Consider the following 19,809-nt stretch of genomic DNA (forward strand, 5'->3'; position numbering starts at 1 on the left):
TTCTTGTTACATTTCACCTGTTTGCTCTTTTTGTACCACTTTTTAAGTTTTTAATTTTTCTTAATCGTATTTTTAGAAAGTGCTGCGGGGCCCTTAAAAAATGACCCACAGGCCGCACTTTGGACACCCCTGCTCTAGATGGCTGCGGCTCAGGAGGTGCGAACTGTGGGCCGATGCTGCTGGGACACAAGCTGGGTCACCTGAGGGAGGTGATATGATATATGGATGGATATATGCATGTACACGGAAGACCACATGATTACGAGAAACAATAATAAAACAGGCTAAATTGCAGACAGGAAGTTGAAAACACATAAATCATCATCTCGATAGCTAAAACAGGCGTTTGGATGTTGGATGTTGTTCTTTATTTATATTGTCCCCAAATGAAAGAAAAGTACAATGAACAGTACAAAATAAAACAAAATATATTCATATATATACAATATAAAATGGTTCCGTTTTAGAACATTTAAAAAGTACATACAATAGATAATAATGAGATAATTCATGAGGATACAAATTTTCCGCAAGTACATTTAGCTACCCTTCCTTGAATGATAAGAGAGAAAAATATTTTCTTTTCTTGGTTTTTAGTGTAAACGCTGTGTCGGTACGACCTGGTGTCTTCTGCTTGTTGTAAGATGGAAATAGTTGGCTGTAAGCTCGGCACCATCGTGTGCTAATAGAGGGACAGGAAGCAGCAGCACACATACTGGACATGAACGTGATGTTTGCACCACAACTTGAGTCGCTTACAAGGCTCAAGGGATTGGTAAAAATGCCAACCAGAGCACATTTTTGTTTTGGCAAAGCACCAAACCCTCCATTGTTTTAATAGGTGTACTCTTCCTTTTACTTCTCTTTTTGCTATGCATTCATTCTCATTCCTCCAGTTAAAGTTTATTACTGCAGACTTGAATCACAATTGGGATTTATCTGCTTTGAACACATTCTGTCAACTCTTTTTCTCATGAAGTTGTATCCACTATAAGTCTGGAAGATATTCTAAGGGGTCTAATATTCACTTTTCATTAGGTACTCCTGCACAATCTAACCAGCTCCAATGAGGGAAATAACGTCTTATTACAGATAACTCTCAGTGCAATGATGACCTTTTTATTTGTGCTATACCAATAACAGATCATGGGGACATTTTGTGCCATTCAATGTTTATCTTAATTTTGGGTTTGTTGTTAAACATTTTCAAATTGTCACCATAAGCCGACAATGGCAAAGTTCCCCCAAAACTGACAAATGTAAAAAAAAAAAGAAAAGGCTAATTTAAAATGCAATTTCTGATCCTCACATGTATCTAAACACAAACAAATGTGTTAAGATACATGTTGATATTTCAATTTAGACAACAGCCTTTCTGTTTTAATATTAATATTTGTCCATTGGATGGCGCTACAATTTCCCACTCAAAGCATGCAGAAAAAGGTATCATCCTTTACTGAAATAATGGTTGATGTTGGGTTGGGGTGTGGACTGTAAGTGTGTGCTATGATTTTAGTATTTTGGTATCAAAACAGTGCATATATGTACACGTAATGGCCTTTAAAGATTTAAAATAAAAACAATAGGATTAGTATTTGATATGTACATTTCAGGCTGAAGTAGTTTTAAAATATGGATTTGTTTCAAGTGGAAAAAGATATTATGGCAATATGTCTTTATTACATTTACTGTCAATAGGACACCAGTGCTACTGCCAATCATTCACTCATCCCAAGGCCTAATCACTATGATAATAATAAAAATAAACATAATAATGATAACAATAATGATAAATATCCTTGAAATCAATTTTAGGGATTAAAAAAAAACGTCTAATTATGGAAAACAAAATGGTATTTAAAGGGTTGAACCTGTTAATTTGTATATGTAGACAGCTGATATATTCTTGGTAAAGCATCATAGAATGATCTCTTTTGTCCTAAAATGGCAAAGCTACACAAAAACTGACACAATTATTCCAACCGACAAAAAAAAAAAAAAAATGCACAATTTCTGATCTTTACGTTTATTTTAACACAAACTAATGTAATTCTCTATATTAATATCTAAATTTAGACTAAAGGCTTTCTGTTTTTTTAATATACATTTCTATATTTGTACATCAGATGGCGCTACCTTTTCTCATTCAAAACATGCAGGAACATTGTTCACCTTTTACTGAAAAAAATGTTGGATTAGTGTGTGGACTGTATGTGCATGTGTTATTATTTCAGTATTTTGGGTCCTAAAATGTGTAAGCGTCATGGCCTTTCAAAGGTTAAAATACAAAAAATAGGATTGGTATTTGATATGTATACTTCAGGCTGAAGTAGTTTTAAAATATTGATTTGTATAAAGTGACAAATATATTACAGTAATATGTATTTTTACAGAAGTTTTTTGGAAGCAGACCTTTATTGTCATTATATAAGTGTGGGATTTTTGTTCTTTTCAAATTTGACACTGAAAAAAAATAATACATTAAAGTTTAGTCCGCCAAACATTGAACCATCACAGGGGTTGATTACAATAAGTAAAGGAATACATATAAATATGATGATAAAAATAACAGTGATCAATTTTCTTTAAATCTATTTGAATGATTGAAAAAAAAAATACAGTTGACTTGAATAGGAAAATAAAATAGCCTTTAAAGGGTTATATCTGACTCAATAGATGTGCGAATATACAGTACTTATTAATTAGTATGTGTAGACAGCTGATATTTACTGTAAATATTTTTAGAATTGTCGTCCTATTATCCTAAAATTGCAATGTTACACAAAAATTAACTGATTTATTCCAACTCACAAAAAATAATGTCAAAAACATTTCTGATCCTCACATTTATCTTAACACAAAGTAATTTAATAATTTATGTCAATTTTCAATGTTGACTATTGGCTTTCTATTTTTTAATATTAATTTCTACATCTGTCCATTGGATGTTTCTACCTTTTCCCATTCAAAGCATGCAGGAACATTTTTCACCTTTTACGGAAATTAATGTTGGATGTTGGTGTGTACTGCATGTCTGAGTTATTATTTTAGTATTTTGGGTCTAAAAACAGTGCACATATGTAAACACAGACTTTTAAACCTTTATAAACACAAACAATATTATTTGATAGGTATATTTCAGGCAGAAGTTTGAAGAATTATTTTCTAGTAGTTTTAAAATATCAATTTCTTTAAAGTTAAAGGAAATATGTATTTTTTACAGCAGTTTTTAGGAAGCAGGCATTTATTGGTATTAGTGATGTTTTTTGTTTCTTTTAAATTTGACACTATAGAAAAAATAATGCATTAATCAACATTGGTATTGCTGCCAATCATTGACCCGTCTCAGAGCTTAACAATAATGAAAATAACAACAATTATAACAATAATAATAAGTATGAAAAAATATCCTTGAAACCTACTTTAAGGATAAAAAAAATAGATAAAATAAAATAGCCTCAAAGGGTTAAAGTTTGATCATTTAACGTGAAAACCCCCAAACTATTAGTTTGTATATTTTGACAGAGCGTGAATGTCAACATGATAGCTTTTATAAGGTTAAAATACATGAAAAATATAATTAATATTTGTGTCAGAAAAATTGTATGTAAATTATCAAAAAACTTTCCGTTTGACACTGAGTGAGAACATGATAGCTTTTAAAAAGTTAAAAGATATGAACAATATAATTAATATTTGTGTCAGAAAAATTATATGTAAATTATCAAAAAACTTTCCGTTCTCTGACTTCCCAGTGAACAGACGAAAGCTGTCTTTGTTGTACCAAGCCAAAGGCTTGTAAAATTACGATGGGAGCAGACGGCAGGGGTTATCTACTTTGATCCAAAACCTGCCCAAGCTCGATCCAGGACCAGTCCAAGCTCGAGGCATCTTTTTCTTTTGTGTTAATGTAACCAAAAAAATGGCTGTTTACATACCTCCCATTCCTTTAGAAACATCTGTTTTTATGTAAATAAGGAAAGTCCAAAAAAAACAGAGGTGGCGTACAATCTTTCGTCACAGCATAGGTGACACTGTAAGAGGTTACAGGTTGACAACTTTCTCCTAAAATTGAGCAAAATTGAATTCTGTCTCTGTAAATTTCCTTCTTTCTTGTCTTGTTTAATAGATATCATCGATGTTTGAACCTGACCATTTCTTTTGTATATTTCAGGCTAAGTAGTTTTATAAAAATGACTTAATGAAGGTGGGAAAAAAAGAGCAGTTTTGGATTGTGCAGGTGTTCCTAACGTGGTGTCCATTAATGTACAGTAGTTGTCCTCCAGCATATTTCTTGTTTCCGAGTAGCGAGTAAAGGCCACCTGGCGGTTGGTTGGCACACAAGAACCGTGTTGATAACGAAGAAGCCGCGGCGAGCAGTGTTTAGCATCACAAGGCATTGATCTGAGAACAGCGCGATAAGATTGGCAGTAAACAATATGGCACTTCACATGATGAGACAGGTCAGGTGTGCTGCGTGTTTTCCGGAATGAATGGAGCGGGATTAAAGCATCCATCAGGAAAAGTTCAACGTGCGCTCGCTGACCTTGACTCACAACAGCAGCTAAGCGATGAAGGGGAGGACGCGTATCATTCAGCTCCTGTCAGCCCTCCTCCTCATTATTGTTGTAGTAGCGTCCCGGAAGCAAATATGCCATTCAATTAGATGAACATCATGCAGCCTGTCACCTCCACTTATTGGAGCGGGAAAGCGGCATGTTTTTGGCCTCTCAGCGGCAGCCATGCATCATCCTGACAGCGAGGATGTTGTCACGTGACCGTCGCTGATAAATCACGCCTCGGCCCGGCGCGGGTTGGGATTCAATCACAAGCCGGGGCACCATTAACTTCCTGATGCGTCCTAAACTAGGAAACAACAAAGGAAACGTCTTGGAGTCCGAGTCAATCCCGGATGGGAAAGACAACAGGTAGTCCTGATAAGGAAAGGACTATCTCTGGCTCCTTCAAAAGCTTGTCACTGTGTCAAGAGCATGGAAGAGACACCAGAGACAGGCCAGTACAAACAAAAAGCTACAGTCCTGACTTGATGTATTAGTTTCTACTCTACAAAATACCCTCTGTAACTTTGTGGTGTTTTGGCGAATTACCATGAAATTTGGTACACACCCTTAGGGGGCTGATAAGCACTTGTATGTCAAATTTCAGCAAGTTTACCTTAAAAACATGGCTGCAATCAAGCAAACCGTGGCAAATGTCTTCCATGGCATTTTTTGAGCACAACCCATAGGGGCTATACTGCTGTACACTGACTACTCTAAAGTATATCTTTTTAATCTATTGCAGGGGTGCCCAAATCGCCAAGGGATATAGTGAAAATGTGCCAATAGTAGAGGTATCCCGATTTTTCACTTCCGATACAATACCAATATTGGAGTCTTAACTATTGGCCGATACTGATTGGGTTCTGATACAATATCAGCAAGAATCGAACATACATGTATTAGTTTGTAGTGTAGAATGTGTTGATCAAATACAACTAGTCACAGAGAACGGAGAACCAAGTATGAAAAACATTAACCTGTTTCTTATTAACCGTCTGCAATGGACATATGCTGTCTTTAATTTGAAGTGGAGAGGTCCTTTTTTTAACGGTAAAAATATTTGATCAGGATAAGCCCATGATGCAGTAAGTTAAATGATGGGTACACCTTTATTCCTCCATACATTTCTGCTTTGGAGACTTTGTAGATGTGAGTAATATTAAAGTACCACTGATAGTGGTGAAAATTATCCTCTGCATTTGACCCATTCCCTTGCTCCACCCCCTAGGGGGTGAGGGGAGCAGTGAGCAGCAGCGGTGGTCGCGCTCGTGAATCATTTTGGTGATTCAACGCCCAATTCCAACCCTTGATGCTGAGTGCCAAGCAAGGAGGCAAAGGGTCCCATTTTTACAGGCTTTGGTAAAACTCTGCCGGGGTTTGAACTCCCGACCTACCCATCTCAGGGCAGACACTCTAACCACAAGGCCACTGAACTAAAATAATTTCAAACTTGTTTATATTGAAAAATGTCCTGTTTTAGACAGCAATGTTGTTCAACGAAGGACACTTATTACATATGTCTCGCTGTTGTGCTATTGTGTGCTTAGCTGTTGTGTAGCTGCTGGCTCCTAGTAGCCTGCCATGTTTACCTTTTGTAAATGACATGACTTGAATATGAAAAAAGACCAGCCTTGTGGGCTTATTGGAGGACATTTAGATGTTAAGTCAGTGGTTCTTAACCTGGGTTCGATCGAACCCTAAGGGTTCGGTGAGTCGGCCTCAGGGGTTCAGTGGAGCCTCCGCCGCGGGAGTCAAGACAAACCCGACTCATCGTGTAAATAAAAGCTTCTCTTTATCGGCGTATTATGGATGTGGAAACAGCAGAAGTCACACTGAATTTCAGGTGTGTCATTTGTTGTGAGTTCATGCACTGTGTTGGTTTTGTTCTTTGAACAAGGTGATGTTCATGCATGGATCATTTTGTGCACCAGTAAAAAAAATATGTATAACTTTGTCTTGAATTTGATAATGCACTGAAGGAGGGTTCGGTGAATGTGCATATGAAACTGGTGGGGTTCGGTACCTCCAACAAGGTTAAGAACCACCGTGTTAAGTGTTTGTCCAACCATTTACAAGTAACCATCCGGGAGGACTGCTTGCCTTGGCCCTTATATCAGACAGTTTTCCTCATCTCATGCATGTTTTTGCTGTTATCTCACTGGTATCTCATAAAAGTATTGGATCAAGACACCCCTAATTTTAAGTATGAAACACAAGTAACCTAACAATAGAATTTCCACCCTTTGGCGGGCCAAATATTGCACTTTGGGCACCCCTGATCTATAGTGTCGTCCTTTGAATAAAAGGGAGGACTCACATTTTATTTTGTAAAGTAATACAAAATCTGGAACTGCAACATCATTAGTGGTCTCCAGGTCCGTTCTGGGAAGGCCCACCTGCTCCCCAGACCTAAATCCTAACCTATCCCCCTGTTGTTTGGTCAGGAGCATATCGTAAAGGGTATATGGAGGCCATACACACATGATACCGCTGACTCAAGTGTACCCTTTACTTTTTGAGCAGCTTTATAATAAAAAAGTAGCTCCCAGGACAGCAACACTTTGATATTAGCTGTGAGTGTGTACAAAAACCCCAACCACTTAACTAGCCCTTTTTGCACCTTCCTATGAATCTAGAGTTAAAGAGACACATTAACCTCCGCTCAGGCATCCTTTTTATCTCCATTACAGGCTACCGGGGTATGGATGCATTATTCATCTACTGTAGCCCCAGCAGTAACATTTCATATAGCGCACCCTGGAGGGGGGGGGCTTTTATCCATGCATTTTCCACATAGTCTGCCCCTCACTTTTAACACAAGGACACGCGGGAGTGTCTTCAAAACAATGGAATTTATGACAACGTTTGGCAAAAGCATAAAATGTGCCGGCGTTCAAATTAATTATTGATCCGAAGAGTGAAAATTGGAGCAAATGCAATTACCAGCCTGCAAATAATTTGTTCTATATAAACACATGGCGGGGATGCATCTATGTGTGCGTGCGTGTGTGTGTGTGTGTGTGTGTCGGTAAGCTTTATGAACTCGCTGCACAGTTGACTAATTCACAATGAAGAAATGACGGCTACCCATCCACAGTTCTTTCTATGGCTTATTTTGTAAAGCACTAAAGTTGGATCAAGTCATTGGCGATGAGAAACCTCATGAACCATTTAGGAACAACAATCATAGCCTTCTTTTTGCACCCTTTGAAATCCAGAAATAAATAGACTCTTGGTAATTAACACACCATATATACTGTACACACGTCCACTATCAAATGAAAAACAGCAATTTACTTGTTTTTTTGTTGTTGTTGTTGTTGTCTTTACAGTTACATTCCTTTACAAAAAAGTCCGTTGGAGGTATTGACTGAGAGAGCCTGATCACCAGCCTGGTCATGTGACCTGCACCCCAGTTTAGTGCGTTCAAAATTATTCATACCCTGTTAGAGTGATTTTTTGATGTGGAGAATCTTTTAGCTGGTGGAAAAAGACTGAGATGCATTAGGAGACATTATTTAATTTCATATGTGAAATTATTCATACTTGTTCTCAATACAAGTACAACTAACTCAAGTTCTGATATTAAAGCTGCAGATTCTTTGGAATGGTGCAAAATGTGAGAAAAAAAACAAAAAAAGACTGTATTGCCAATGCCCAACTTAAAAAAAACACACTATTATATAATAATATTTATGTAATTATGTAAATGCCTTGAAAGAATCCCATTTTTCAAGGATTTTGAGTAATTTTGTGCTGCCACTTGGTCAATTGTGTTCAAGTGATTAATAATATTGATAAGGAATGATTTATTCTTATTAACGTGTTAATTTTGACTGCCCGGAATACAAAAAAATAGCAGCAGAAAAAAAATCATTATTCTAAATAAATAATTTTTTTTTTTAATATTTATGAATGAGCAAAATGCAATAATATTTTATTATTAAATTGTAATTCTAACCCATAAAATAACATTATTACAATAAACAATATATTCTTGACACAATTATAGTGTATTCCAAATAAAGAAAATATTAGCAAATATATTATGTTACGACATATAAACACAACTATATGATAAAAAATTTAAAATATTTGTATCATTAATTTGAACCTCTAAAATAATAAATTGAACTAAAAATTATAATTTTAATGAAACAATAATAGTATATTATAGTAGTGTATTATTCTAAATAGGGACAAATATTTTCGAATATAATATACCGTATTACAGTATATAAAAAAAATAGAATATAATCAACAATTGTAATGATTTTCCATTATTAATTTTAACCCATAAAATAATGAATATATATATAAATTAAACAATATAATTATAATGAAATAAAATGATATCATTACAAAAAAATTACAAATATTAATATAAAATAATCAATAATATGTTATACAATGATATTTAATTTATGGTATAATGACAACAAAATATATTCAAAATATTCTGTTTAATTTCCATTATAACACTTTCTTAGAAATGCAAGTAAATATTTCACTCTTGTCCAGGGTATAAATCATTTTGGGCTACTTTGTATACACGTGGGGCATAATTTACACAGCAAAAAGTGGATTCCACTCATTGAAGTGATGACCTCACCAGTGTCGTCGGCCTTGTTATCCCTCGTCCCCCGTTGGTTACTTCCATATCTCAAATGTACATCTTGCCACAACATGAGACGTGTTTTTTGAATGCACAGTGTTGGTTCAAACCAGATATCTTGACGATAGACCAAAACAAACAGAAAAAAAAGACGTTTAAATCACTTGCCAAACATGAGGGAAATAAAATCTGCTTTTTTTGTTGCTCGTTTGTTTCACCAGAGGCACGTGTCAAGAAATGAAAGCTTTTGACGAAGCACAGCAGCGAAATGTTGAGACAGTAATAGCACGCTGTGTCCAAAAAAGATAAAGAAGCTTGTCAAAATGGATCTGGAAAAACTTGCACTTGTTGCTACCCTCTTTAATAAAAGAGACTTATTTCTCCCTTTTGCAAAGTATCTGTACAAAAACAATTGGGCTGTGATGGATTTCATCTCTGATGGGTATAATAATAGGGGAAAACCTGTTTGAAGTCTGTCATCAGGGAGGAGGGGGGATCTGCACGCCCAGCAGATCGTAGGCAAAGATATTCCAAAAGATGGCAAAGAGGAGGAAGGTGATGAAGGAGAAGACGATGACCCACCAGGAGCACTGCTTCTGCAGGCTCTCCTCGTAGCTGCGTAAGATGAGGAGCCCCATACTGATACCCACCACGGCGCCCGACAGGTGGGCCATGAAGCTGGGCTGGGGCCCGGAGGAAGGCAGAGGTGGGGAGAAGCGCAGCCACACTGCTCGGCCCACCTCCGAGCTCACTGTGAGGGAACAAGAGGTGGCGAGTCAGCAGTTTTTAGAGAAATCAACGAAGGTTTTTGATGTAGACCTGCAGTGTGAAAACGTTTTCTAGTCAATGACACATACACGGAAAAACTTAAGGATGGAGGACAACTTTGACACAGACGATGCTAAAACCACCCCTACTTAAATTGAACCCATAAACACTAGTTAATGCGGCTGTTTGGGGCAGGAGTGGGGAACATTTTCTGGCTGAGATAGCCATGAAAGCCAAATATTTAAAAATATATTTCCGTGAGAGCCATAAAACCAACATTTTTTGAGTATAATAATGCTCTTATTCCTTTTTAATAACATTGTTATTCTGAAGCTAGCCAATACTTCTTACCATTAATGCGACTTCTTGAAAAGGTGCGGTAAAAAATGGATGGATGGATTAAAACGCATGAGAATGTTTCATATTTTGAATGTTAATTTTAACACTGTGATAACCAGCAGATTTATTTGAATGAATTTGGTCATATAATGAACCATCAACCATTTTGTGTGACCAGTTCAACAGCGCAGATTAGACATATTTCATCATCATACACATTTACACACATAAAAAAAAGAAAAGAAAAATAATGACCGAAAAAGGAATAGCTGAAGCCAAAGATTATATTTGCCTATCCTATAATTTCACTGAAAATTAGATGGCTTTGAACATCAACGTTAAAAAAACCGAGATGAAAGTAATTGTTACTATATTTTCTAATTTTCAAATATTTCACCTTTCAAGGCTTTCTTAAACCTTAACAAAGAACTACATGTCTTCAGCTCATCACTATTTAGTTACCTATCGTGTTAAGCAATGTCAGCTAAGATTTATCTTAGCTGACATTGTCCAGAGTCCAGAGTCCAGAGTCGAGACCCAGGATGGACCGCTCGCCTGTGTATCGGTTGGGGACATCTCTACGCTGCTGATCCGCCTCCGCTTGGGATGGTTTCCTGTGGACGGGACTCCCGCTGCTGTCTTGGATCCGCTTTTAACTGAACTCTCGCGGCTGTGTTGGAGCCACTATGGATTGAACTTTCACAGTATCATGTTAGACACGCTTGACATCCATTGCTTTCAGTCCCCTAGAGGGGGGGGGGGGGGGGGTGCCCACATTTGAGGTCCTCTCCAAGGTTTCTCATAGTCATCATTGTCACTGGCGTCCCACTGGGTGTGAGTTTTCCTTGCCCTTATGTGGGTTCTTCCGAGGATGTCGTAGTCGTAGTGGTTTGTACAGTCCTTTGAGACATTTGTGATTTAGGGCTGTACAAATAAACATTGATTGATTGATTGATTGATCTGAGAGCCAGATGCAGTCATCAAAAGAGCCAGAGGTTCCCTACTCCTGGTTTAGGGCTACACGCGCTACATGGGGTGGCCCCATGATAAAAAAAGGCCACACTTTGGACAACACTGAAATTATGTTGCTACTGTGGAGCCAGTTTAATTTATAAACTGGCTAAAAGTAGTTTAACAGTGTTTGGGTCCCAGCATATGTATAGTAACATGTATTTTGTATTTATTAGCATATTGATTTGGTCCTCAGCCTTTCCGGTAAGATCTATTCAGGTGTACTGGAGAGGAGGCTACGCCAAATAGTCGAACCTCGGATGCAGGATGAACAGTGCTGTTTTCGTCCTGGTCGTGGAACGGTAGACCAGCTCTTTACTCTCGGGAGGGTCCTTGAGGGTGCATGGGAGTTTGCCCAACCAGTCTACATGTGCTTTGTGGACTTGCAGAAGGCATTGGACTGTGTACCCTGGGAAGTCCTGTGGGGAATGCTCAGAGGTGTCGGTCCGCTCCCTGTATGATCAGTGTCAGAGCTTGGTCCGCATTGCCGGCAGTAAGTCGGACATGTTTCCAGTGAGGGTTGGACTCAACCAAGGCTGCCCTTTGTCACTGAATCTTTTCATAACTTTTATGGACGGTATTTTAGCCACAGTCAGGGCGTTGAGGGGATCCGGTTTGGTGGTTGCAGGATTAGGTATCTGCTTTTTGCAGATGATGTGGTCCTGATGGCTTCATCTGGCCGGGATCTTCAGCTCTCATTGGATCGGTTCGCAGCCGAGTGTGAAGCGACCGTGATGGGAATCAGCACCTCCAAGTCAGAGTCCATAGTTCTCGCCCGGAAAAGGGTGGAGTGCCATCTCCAGGTTGGGTAGGAGATCTTGCCCCAAGTGGAGGAGTTCAAGTATCTCGGAGTCGTGTTCACAAATGAGGGAAATATGGATCGTGAGATCGACAGGCGGATCGGTGCGGCGTCTTCAGTAATGCGGACGGTGTATCGATCCGTTGTGGTGAAGAAGGAGCTGAGCCGGAAGGCAAGCTCTCAATTTACTGGTCAATGTATGTTCCCATCTTCACCTATGGTCATGAGCTTTGGGTTATGACCGAAAGGACAAGATCACGTGTACAAGTGGCCGAAATGAGTTTCCTCCGCCGGGTGGTGGGTCTCGCCCTTAGAGATAGGGTGAGAAGCTCTGCCATCCGGGGGGAGCTCAAAGTAAAGCCGCTGCTCCTCCACATCGAGAGGAGCCAGAGGAGGTGGTTCGGGCATCTACTCAGGATGCCACCCGAACGCCTCCCTCGGGAGGTGTTTAGGGCACGTCCGACCGGCAGGAGGCCACAGGAAAGACCCAGGACACGTTGGGAAGACTGTGTCTCCCGGCTGGCCTGGGAATGCCTCGGGATCCCCCGGGAGGAGCTGGACCAAGTGGCTGGGGAGAGGGAAGTCTGGGCTTCTCTGCTTAGGCTGCTGCCACCGCGACCCGACCTCGGATAAGCAGAAGAAAATGGATGGATGGATGGATAATTTGGTCATGAGCACCAAAAGGTTACAGTTTGGACTTAAAAAGTTGCTCAATAAATCCTGGGATGAGAAAGATATATTAGAACACAGGTGTCCAATTTAAGGCCAGGCTGGCCCGCCACATCATTTAACTAAAGTTAAAGTTAAAGTACCAATGATTGTGCTTAGCACTCAGCATCAAGGGTTGGAATTGGGGGTTAAATCACCACTAATGATTCCTGGGTGTGGCGTTGAAATAAATGATGAAGATAAAGATTGTACAAGCCTACAGGTGTAAAAATTAGGACCACAGTCCAGATTGTGTAGGGTGGGACTTTCAGGTGTTTATATATGCTTATGTTTAAGTATTTAGCAGACGTTTTTATCCAAAGCGACATTCATAAAAAATACATATGAAAAAATCACTGTTAACATTACCATTTAAGGGAAGAATGTAATACAAAATATTATTACAAAGTGTCAAGACAGAATAAACTCTCTGCTGTTGCAGCAACAGAGATACAGTCTATAGGTCCCGATGATATACAGATATAGAATGTATTCTTACATTGTTTATGTAGGATATACGCATGTATATATAACCTAATCATATTGTTTCTTCAACTTAAAAATAGCTGACTGTTTTTTCCCCCCTTCTCTGGGATTATATTCCCAGTTTTAATCTCGGACGTTTGGTAAGAATATTCTATTACTGTTAAGCAAACAATGAATAATAAAACACGCCAAAATATGTGTCATTTATCATAGTTACACGTATGACAAAAAAACATGTGAAAATCAGTGGTATTCAGTGAGGTAAAATGAATTAAATGCGCTGACAGTTCTTTGCTCCTGCCAAATGAATTGCCATAAGTGGAGGGGATCACCACTCCAAGATGGTGGCCCCGTGTTTCATCAGCGCCAGTAGGCAGTAGCGCTCGATGCTGCGTACCCTTATAAGATGTCAATGAGCTGGAAGGCTTTACTGACAACAACTCGTGATCTGTTTGGCTATCTCAATTATTTATCAACTGTATGTTCCCGTTGACTTACAGTGCACGGACGCCCGCATTGTTGATTCTGAAAGTCTCGGGTGGTTTTCGTACAGCATGGCAACATAAACTAGCTGAATTCTTTTGAATATCTGATATCTGATTCTGATTGGATAACAACTCTAACCTAAAAACAACAGCACTGGATGGAGCATAATATGACATGAAGAAAATATGAATACTTTTAGATAGTTAGGGAAAGTAAATAAAAAAATAATTTGATCTTTAATTATGATCATGATTTCTGGTTATGTTAGGCCGTGGTAAAAAGACAGTCTTATATGCGGTGAAATACGTGATTATTGAATATATATATGTATATATATATATATATATATATATATATATATATATATATATATATATAAATATATATATACATACATACATACATACATACATACACATATATACATACATATGTACATATATGTATATACATATACACACAGACATATACATATATATACACACACATATATACATACATACATACATACATATATATATATATATAGATATATATGCATATACATACATACATACATACATACATACATAGCAACCTGGGGTTTAGTTATATATATATACCTGGGGTTTAGTTGGATATTTTGTAATCACTTACAGGGCCAGCTCCTGGCATGAACCCCCTATGCGGTTGTTTTGGGCCACAACCACTAGAGGACAGCCACATATATTTACTTACTGCAAACTAGTGCCAGGATCATGCGGAGCAGCTTGTATGGACACCTCATCCCAGCCCAATTCTGCAAAGTAAACAATCAGAACTTGATATAAGTTCCCACAAAACATCATGTGTGATCTTTTTCACCACATTTAACCCAGACAGAAAGACAATATAGTAATAATAATAATAATAATAATAATAACAATATTAATAATAATAATAATAATGAGCCCTGATAGTGTGTGCACCTGGCTTCTGTACTGGGCCCACGCCAGGGGCACTGGGTTAATTAGAGCTACACTAATTAAACAGTTGAGGGGAGCAATAAATCGCACTTATGATCCTCCTGGGAGGAAAGAACAACGGCATCCTGACTTAGAATATCGCCTTTGCTCCTCCGGATGAATAATAGCACCAATCACATTGCCCCTTAAGTGTCTGGCTGTGAGGAATTGTGGGAAAAAGACCCAGGGCCACCTTTCCCCCACTCCCTCCGGACTGAGTGGAGGCATGCAAGATTAAAAACAGAGGATAAAAATAGAGCGAAAGCCCTGTCGCAAGAAGAAGCCTTCAAAGTCACAATATTACAACAGATAAATGATTAATATCTTCAAAAAAGGAGGTCAGCGTCGCGGTGTTTGGTAGAGATCTTTTCATCGAATGTTGACAGAGAACTTTGTGTCAGGAGGACGCTAACTTTGTAGATTTCTTTTTTGAACTGTAGAAGTTGCAATTTTGAGAGATGTAACGTATATATGACCCCATGACCATTGACGTCAGTCCAATCAAAGCGCTATGATCTTACTGTATGGACATAACATTTGTGTTTTTTAATCTATATACTCACTTTCCATTTTCAATTTCGTACAAAGAGTGTGATAAATCAAATCTTAAAACATGTGTCCAATACAAGTTTGGTATGTTTATTTAAATCAACATATTGCTATTATTTATTGAAATGAATTTTTTAAATGTTTTACATTAAAATTGTGCCGCTATCCATCTCGGACTAATATAATTAAATAAACATTAGGTTAAATGCTTGACTTCAAATAAAAATGTTTTAGATAATATTTATTATTTACAATAAGGCAATGTACTGATTTAATGTACAATGATTAATATGAAAATACGGAATTTTAAAATATAATTAAGCACATTTTATCACCACATTTGTGCCCTAAATTAAGCCTTTTCAAGCATAAAAATGGCTTAATGAACTAAAAATATCAAGGTAGTAGTCGAAGAGACCAATCCTATCAGATCATACTGTTCAGTATCATGGCCGCTGACTGGCCCAGCCACAGTTAGCATTAATAAATTGTATTAAAAAAATGTAAAAGTGACCAAAGGGTGCTTGGTCTCAAAGCTCTCAAAATGTTGAAAAATGTATTCAGAAGTCAGTAAAGACGCTTGAGCTATGAAAATATAAAATGTGTAATAAATGATTCCTACTTTGCAGATATTTATTTATCGCAGTCATGTTTGGAACCAATTAACAGTTTTAAACAAGGGATTACTATATACATGTATATGTGTTTATATATATATATATATATATATATATATATATATATATATATATATACACACACATATATATATATATGCATACATACATATATATACATATATATGTGTGTATGCATATATTTATATATATGTATGTATGTATATATATCTATATATGTACACACATTTACAAATATACATATATATATATATATATATATTATATATATATATATATATATATATATATATATATATATATATATATATATATATATATATATATATATATATATATGTATATATATATATATATAAGGGCTGCGAATCTTTGGGTGTCCCACGATTCGATTCAATATCGATTCTTGGGGCCAGGATTCGATAATATATACGATTTTTTCAATTCAACGTGATTCTGGATTCAAAAATGATATTTTTCCAATTCAAAACGATTCTGTTTTCATTCAATACATAGGATTTCAGCAGGATCTACCCCAGTCTGCTGACATGCTAGCAGAGTATTAGATTTAAAAAAAAAAGTTTTAATAATTCAATGTTTATTTATCAATGTTTATTTATATAGCCCCAAATCACAAATGTCTCAAAGGACTGCACAAATCATTACGACTACAACATCCTCGGAAGAACCCACAAAAGGGCAAGGAAAACTCACACCCAGTGGGCAGGGAGAATTCACATTCAGTGGGACGCCAGCGACAATGCTGACTATGAGAAACCTTGGAGAGGACCTCAGATGTGGGCAACCCCCCCCCTCTAGGGGACCGAAAGCAATGGATGTCGAGCGGGTCTAACATGATACTGTGAGAGTTCAATCCATAGTGGCTCCAAGACATTGTAAAGGACAATGTTTTATCAACTGATTGCAATAATGTAAATTTGTTTTAACTATTAAACGAACCAAAAATACAACTTATTTTATCTTTGTGAAAAATCAAATCTTAAAACATGTGTCCAATACAAGTGCGTTGTCAAGCTTAGGAAATGCGATGCAAGTGTAAGCCACTGTGAGACTATTGTTCTATTTTTTTATTTTTATGAATGTCTAATGATAATGTCAATGAGGGATTTTTAATCACTGCTATGCTGGAATTATAATTAATGTTGATACTGTTGTTGATAATATTCATTTTTGTTTCACTACTTTTGGTTTGTTCTGTGGTTTGTTAGTGTCTCCTCAATTGCTTTGTTGATTGCAGTTCTGATTGTTGCTGGGTCAGGTTTGGTTTTGGAATTGGATTGCATTGTTATGGTATTGCTGTGTATTGTTTTGTTGGATTGATAAAAAAAAAAATTGATTAAAAAAAAATGAGAATCGATTCTGAATCGCACAACGTGAGAATCGCGATTCGTATTGAATCGATTTTTCCCCACACCCCTAGTATATATATATATATATATATATATATATATATATATATATATATATATATATATACATACATACATATATATATATATTTATGCTTAAACGGTGCTACAAAAAAGAAACATCCTCAGAGCAAGCTGGGCTGTGGTGATGATGAACAGGGCTGGCAGACGGTTGAAGATTCCCTTCAACAAAACACAGGAGGAAAGTCATGTGAGCAAAAGGGAATCAGAATCAGAATCAGGAGGATTCCCTCTGACAACAAACAGATCCGCAGTGTAAGAGAGCAAATAAAGTGTTGTCTGTTGGTTTGCACGCCCTGTCTTTGCTGCAGGGGCCTCTTTGAGGTTTACCCCTGATGGCATGTGGAGGAGGGCCCCTGCACAACTACTTCAAGTGATTGCTCACATTTGCCCTGAGACTTGTGGAGGAGTTGGAGGGGTTTTAAAACATACAAATAATACACACAGGTACAAAATATCACTGAGAGTCAGGACTGCTGACCTTTTCCAGTGGACACAACAACCCTGACAATTCATGCAAGACTGTGAAGGGGCGAATGTGGAAATACTGTCAAAGTGCTTTGGGCTCCTTAAAAAGGGGTAGAAAAGCGCTATACAAGTACAACCCATTTACCACTTACCATTACTAAGGCCTCTTTAAAATCTACACCCGTTTAATGATGGCTGTATGAAGTCACATGACCCAGCAAGATTCTACATCTACCCGTCACTTCATTAGGAACATCGTCTAATGGAGCTGTCAGTCAGCGAATGAAGTAACAACACTGTAATATGCCGCAGAATATTTCTGAAACATTAAAAATGATGTGTATATATTTTTTTAAACTTTATTAATAATTTGGAATGTATGAGAAAGTGGAAAGGAGAACCAACAGCTGAGTCGCACGACAAATATTTGAAAGCGCATGCAGATGGATTAAGGTTGAATGCTGACCACTCGTGATGCGTCAAATGCAGCTACTGCCATCTTGTGGAGTTTACACAGATGACATCAGGAGGTTTGCCACAGCCACAAATGTTAATTTCAATGTTTTTCTTTTTTACCTAATGAAGGACCCTGTTTGTTATTTGGCCCATATATCCCAAACACTTAGGTTGAGTTAATTGAACACAGCAGGGGTCTGCAAAAGAGCAATTTGGGGCGGTTTCCACCAAACCAAAACAAACATGGAGCCAAAAAATTTATTTGACCACTTAATTAGGGACGGCGTGGTGCAGTGGGATAGTGGCCGTGCGCAACCCAAGGGTCCCTGGTTCAAATCCCACCTAGTACCAACTTCGTCGCGTCCGTTGTGTCCTGAGCAAGACACTTCACCCTTGCTCCTGATGGGTGCTGGTTGGCGCCTTGCATGGCAGCTCCCTCCATCAGTGTGTGAATGTGTGTGTGAATGGGTAAATGTGGAAGTAGTGTCAAAGCGCTTTGAGTACCTTGAAGGTAGAAAAGCGCTATACAAGTACAACCCATTTATCATTTATTTATTAATTGAAGGTAACGCTACATATCTGTCTTTAAGAGTAGGAATGGGTACCGTTCATATTTGAATTACCTGATCATTATCTGATGCAGGATTTTGAAAAGCTGATGACATGTCTGAAGGGACAGTGCAGTGACTCCAGGACAAAGAAGCATCAACCAACTGGAGCCACAACTGAAGGATGAAAAAGAAAACGGTTTTCTATACCGCTATTCCTCTTTAGGGGTTAATAGGAACATTTTCTGTATGTTCTTTGTTGTAACTGCAGTTTGCATATTTTGTCACCTTATAGCACAGGTGTCAAACTCAAGGCCTGGGGACTAGATTTGGTCTGCGAAAGCCTGAAGTAGTATACATATACATATATATATATATATATATATATGTATACATATATATGTGTATATATATATATATATATATATAGACATATGCATATAATATATATATATAAACATATATATAGACATATATATATATACATATATGTATATATATATATATATATATATATATATATATATATATATATATGTACACACACACACACACACACACACACACACACACGCACACACACATTCATATACATATATATGTATATATATATACATATATATATATATATATAATGCAGTGGCAAATGCGTCATAATATCATGAGGCAAATTTTTATTTACTGAAAAAAACTATAAACGCAACACTTGTTTTTGATCCCATTCTTCATAAGTTGAATTCAAATATCTAAAACTTTTACTTTATGGTAAATGGGTTGTACTTATATAGTGATTTTCTACCTCTTTTTAAGGAGCCCAAAGCACTTTGACAGTATTTCCACATTCGCCCATTCACACACTGACAGCGGGAGCTGGCATGCACGGCGCTAACCAGGACCCATCAGGAGCAAGGTTGAAGTGTCTTGCCCAAGGACACAACGGAC

The 19,809-nt window shown here is 37.4% G+C and overlaps 1 protein-coding gene across 4 annotated transcripts in view; it reads right to left on the bottom strand.

Annotated features, from left to right (window-relative positions):
- Positions 1-9,010: 9,010 nt before the first annotated feature.
- Positions 9,011-19,809, bottom strand: part of rhbdl1 (rhomboid, veinlet-like 1 (Drosophila)) — a 144,523-nt gene continuing 133,724 nt past the window's right edge. For all 4 annotated transcript variants that reach the window (XM_061909262.1, XM_061909261.1, XM_061909263.1 and 1 more), the window contains 2 exons: positions 14,492-14,552; positions 9,011-9,928 (listed from right to left, as the gene is read on the bottom strand). In XM_061909262.1, the coding sequence (XP_061765246.1) occupies positions 9,657-9,928; positions 14,492-14,552 (333 nt within the window). In that variant the 3' untranslated portion in view covers positions 9,011-9,656. The remainder of the gene's footprint in view (positions 9,929-14,491; positions 14,553-19,809) is intronic.

The sequence above is a fragment of the Nerophis ophidion genome, linkage group LG08, assembly GCF_033978795.1.
Source record: "Nerophis ophidion isolate RoL-2023_Sa linkage group LG08, RoL_Noph_v1.0, whole genome shotgun sequence".
Lineage (NCBI taxonomy): Eukaryota > Metazoa > Chordata > Actinopteri > Syngnathiformes > Syngnathidae > Nerophis > Nerophis ophidion.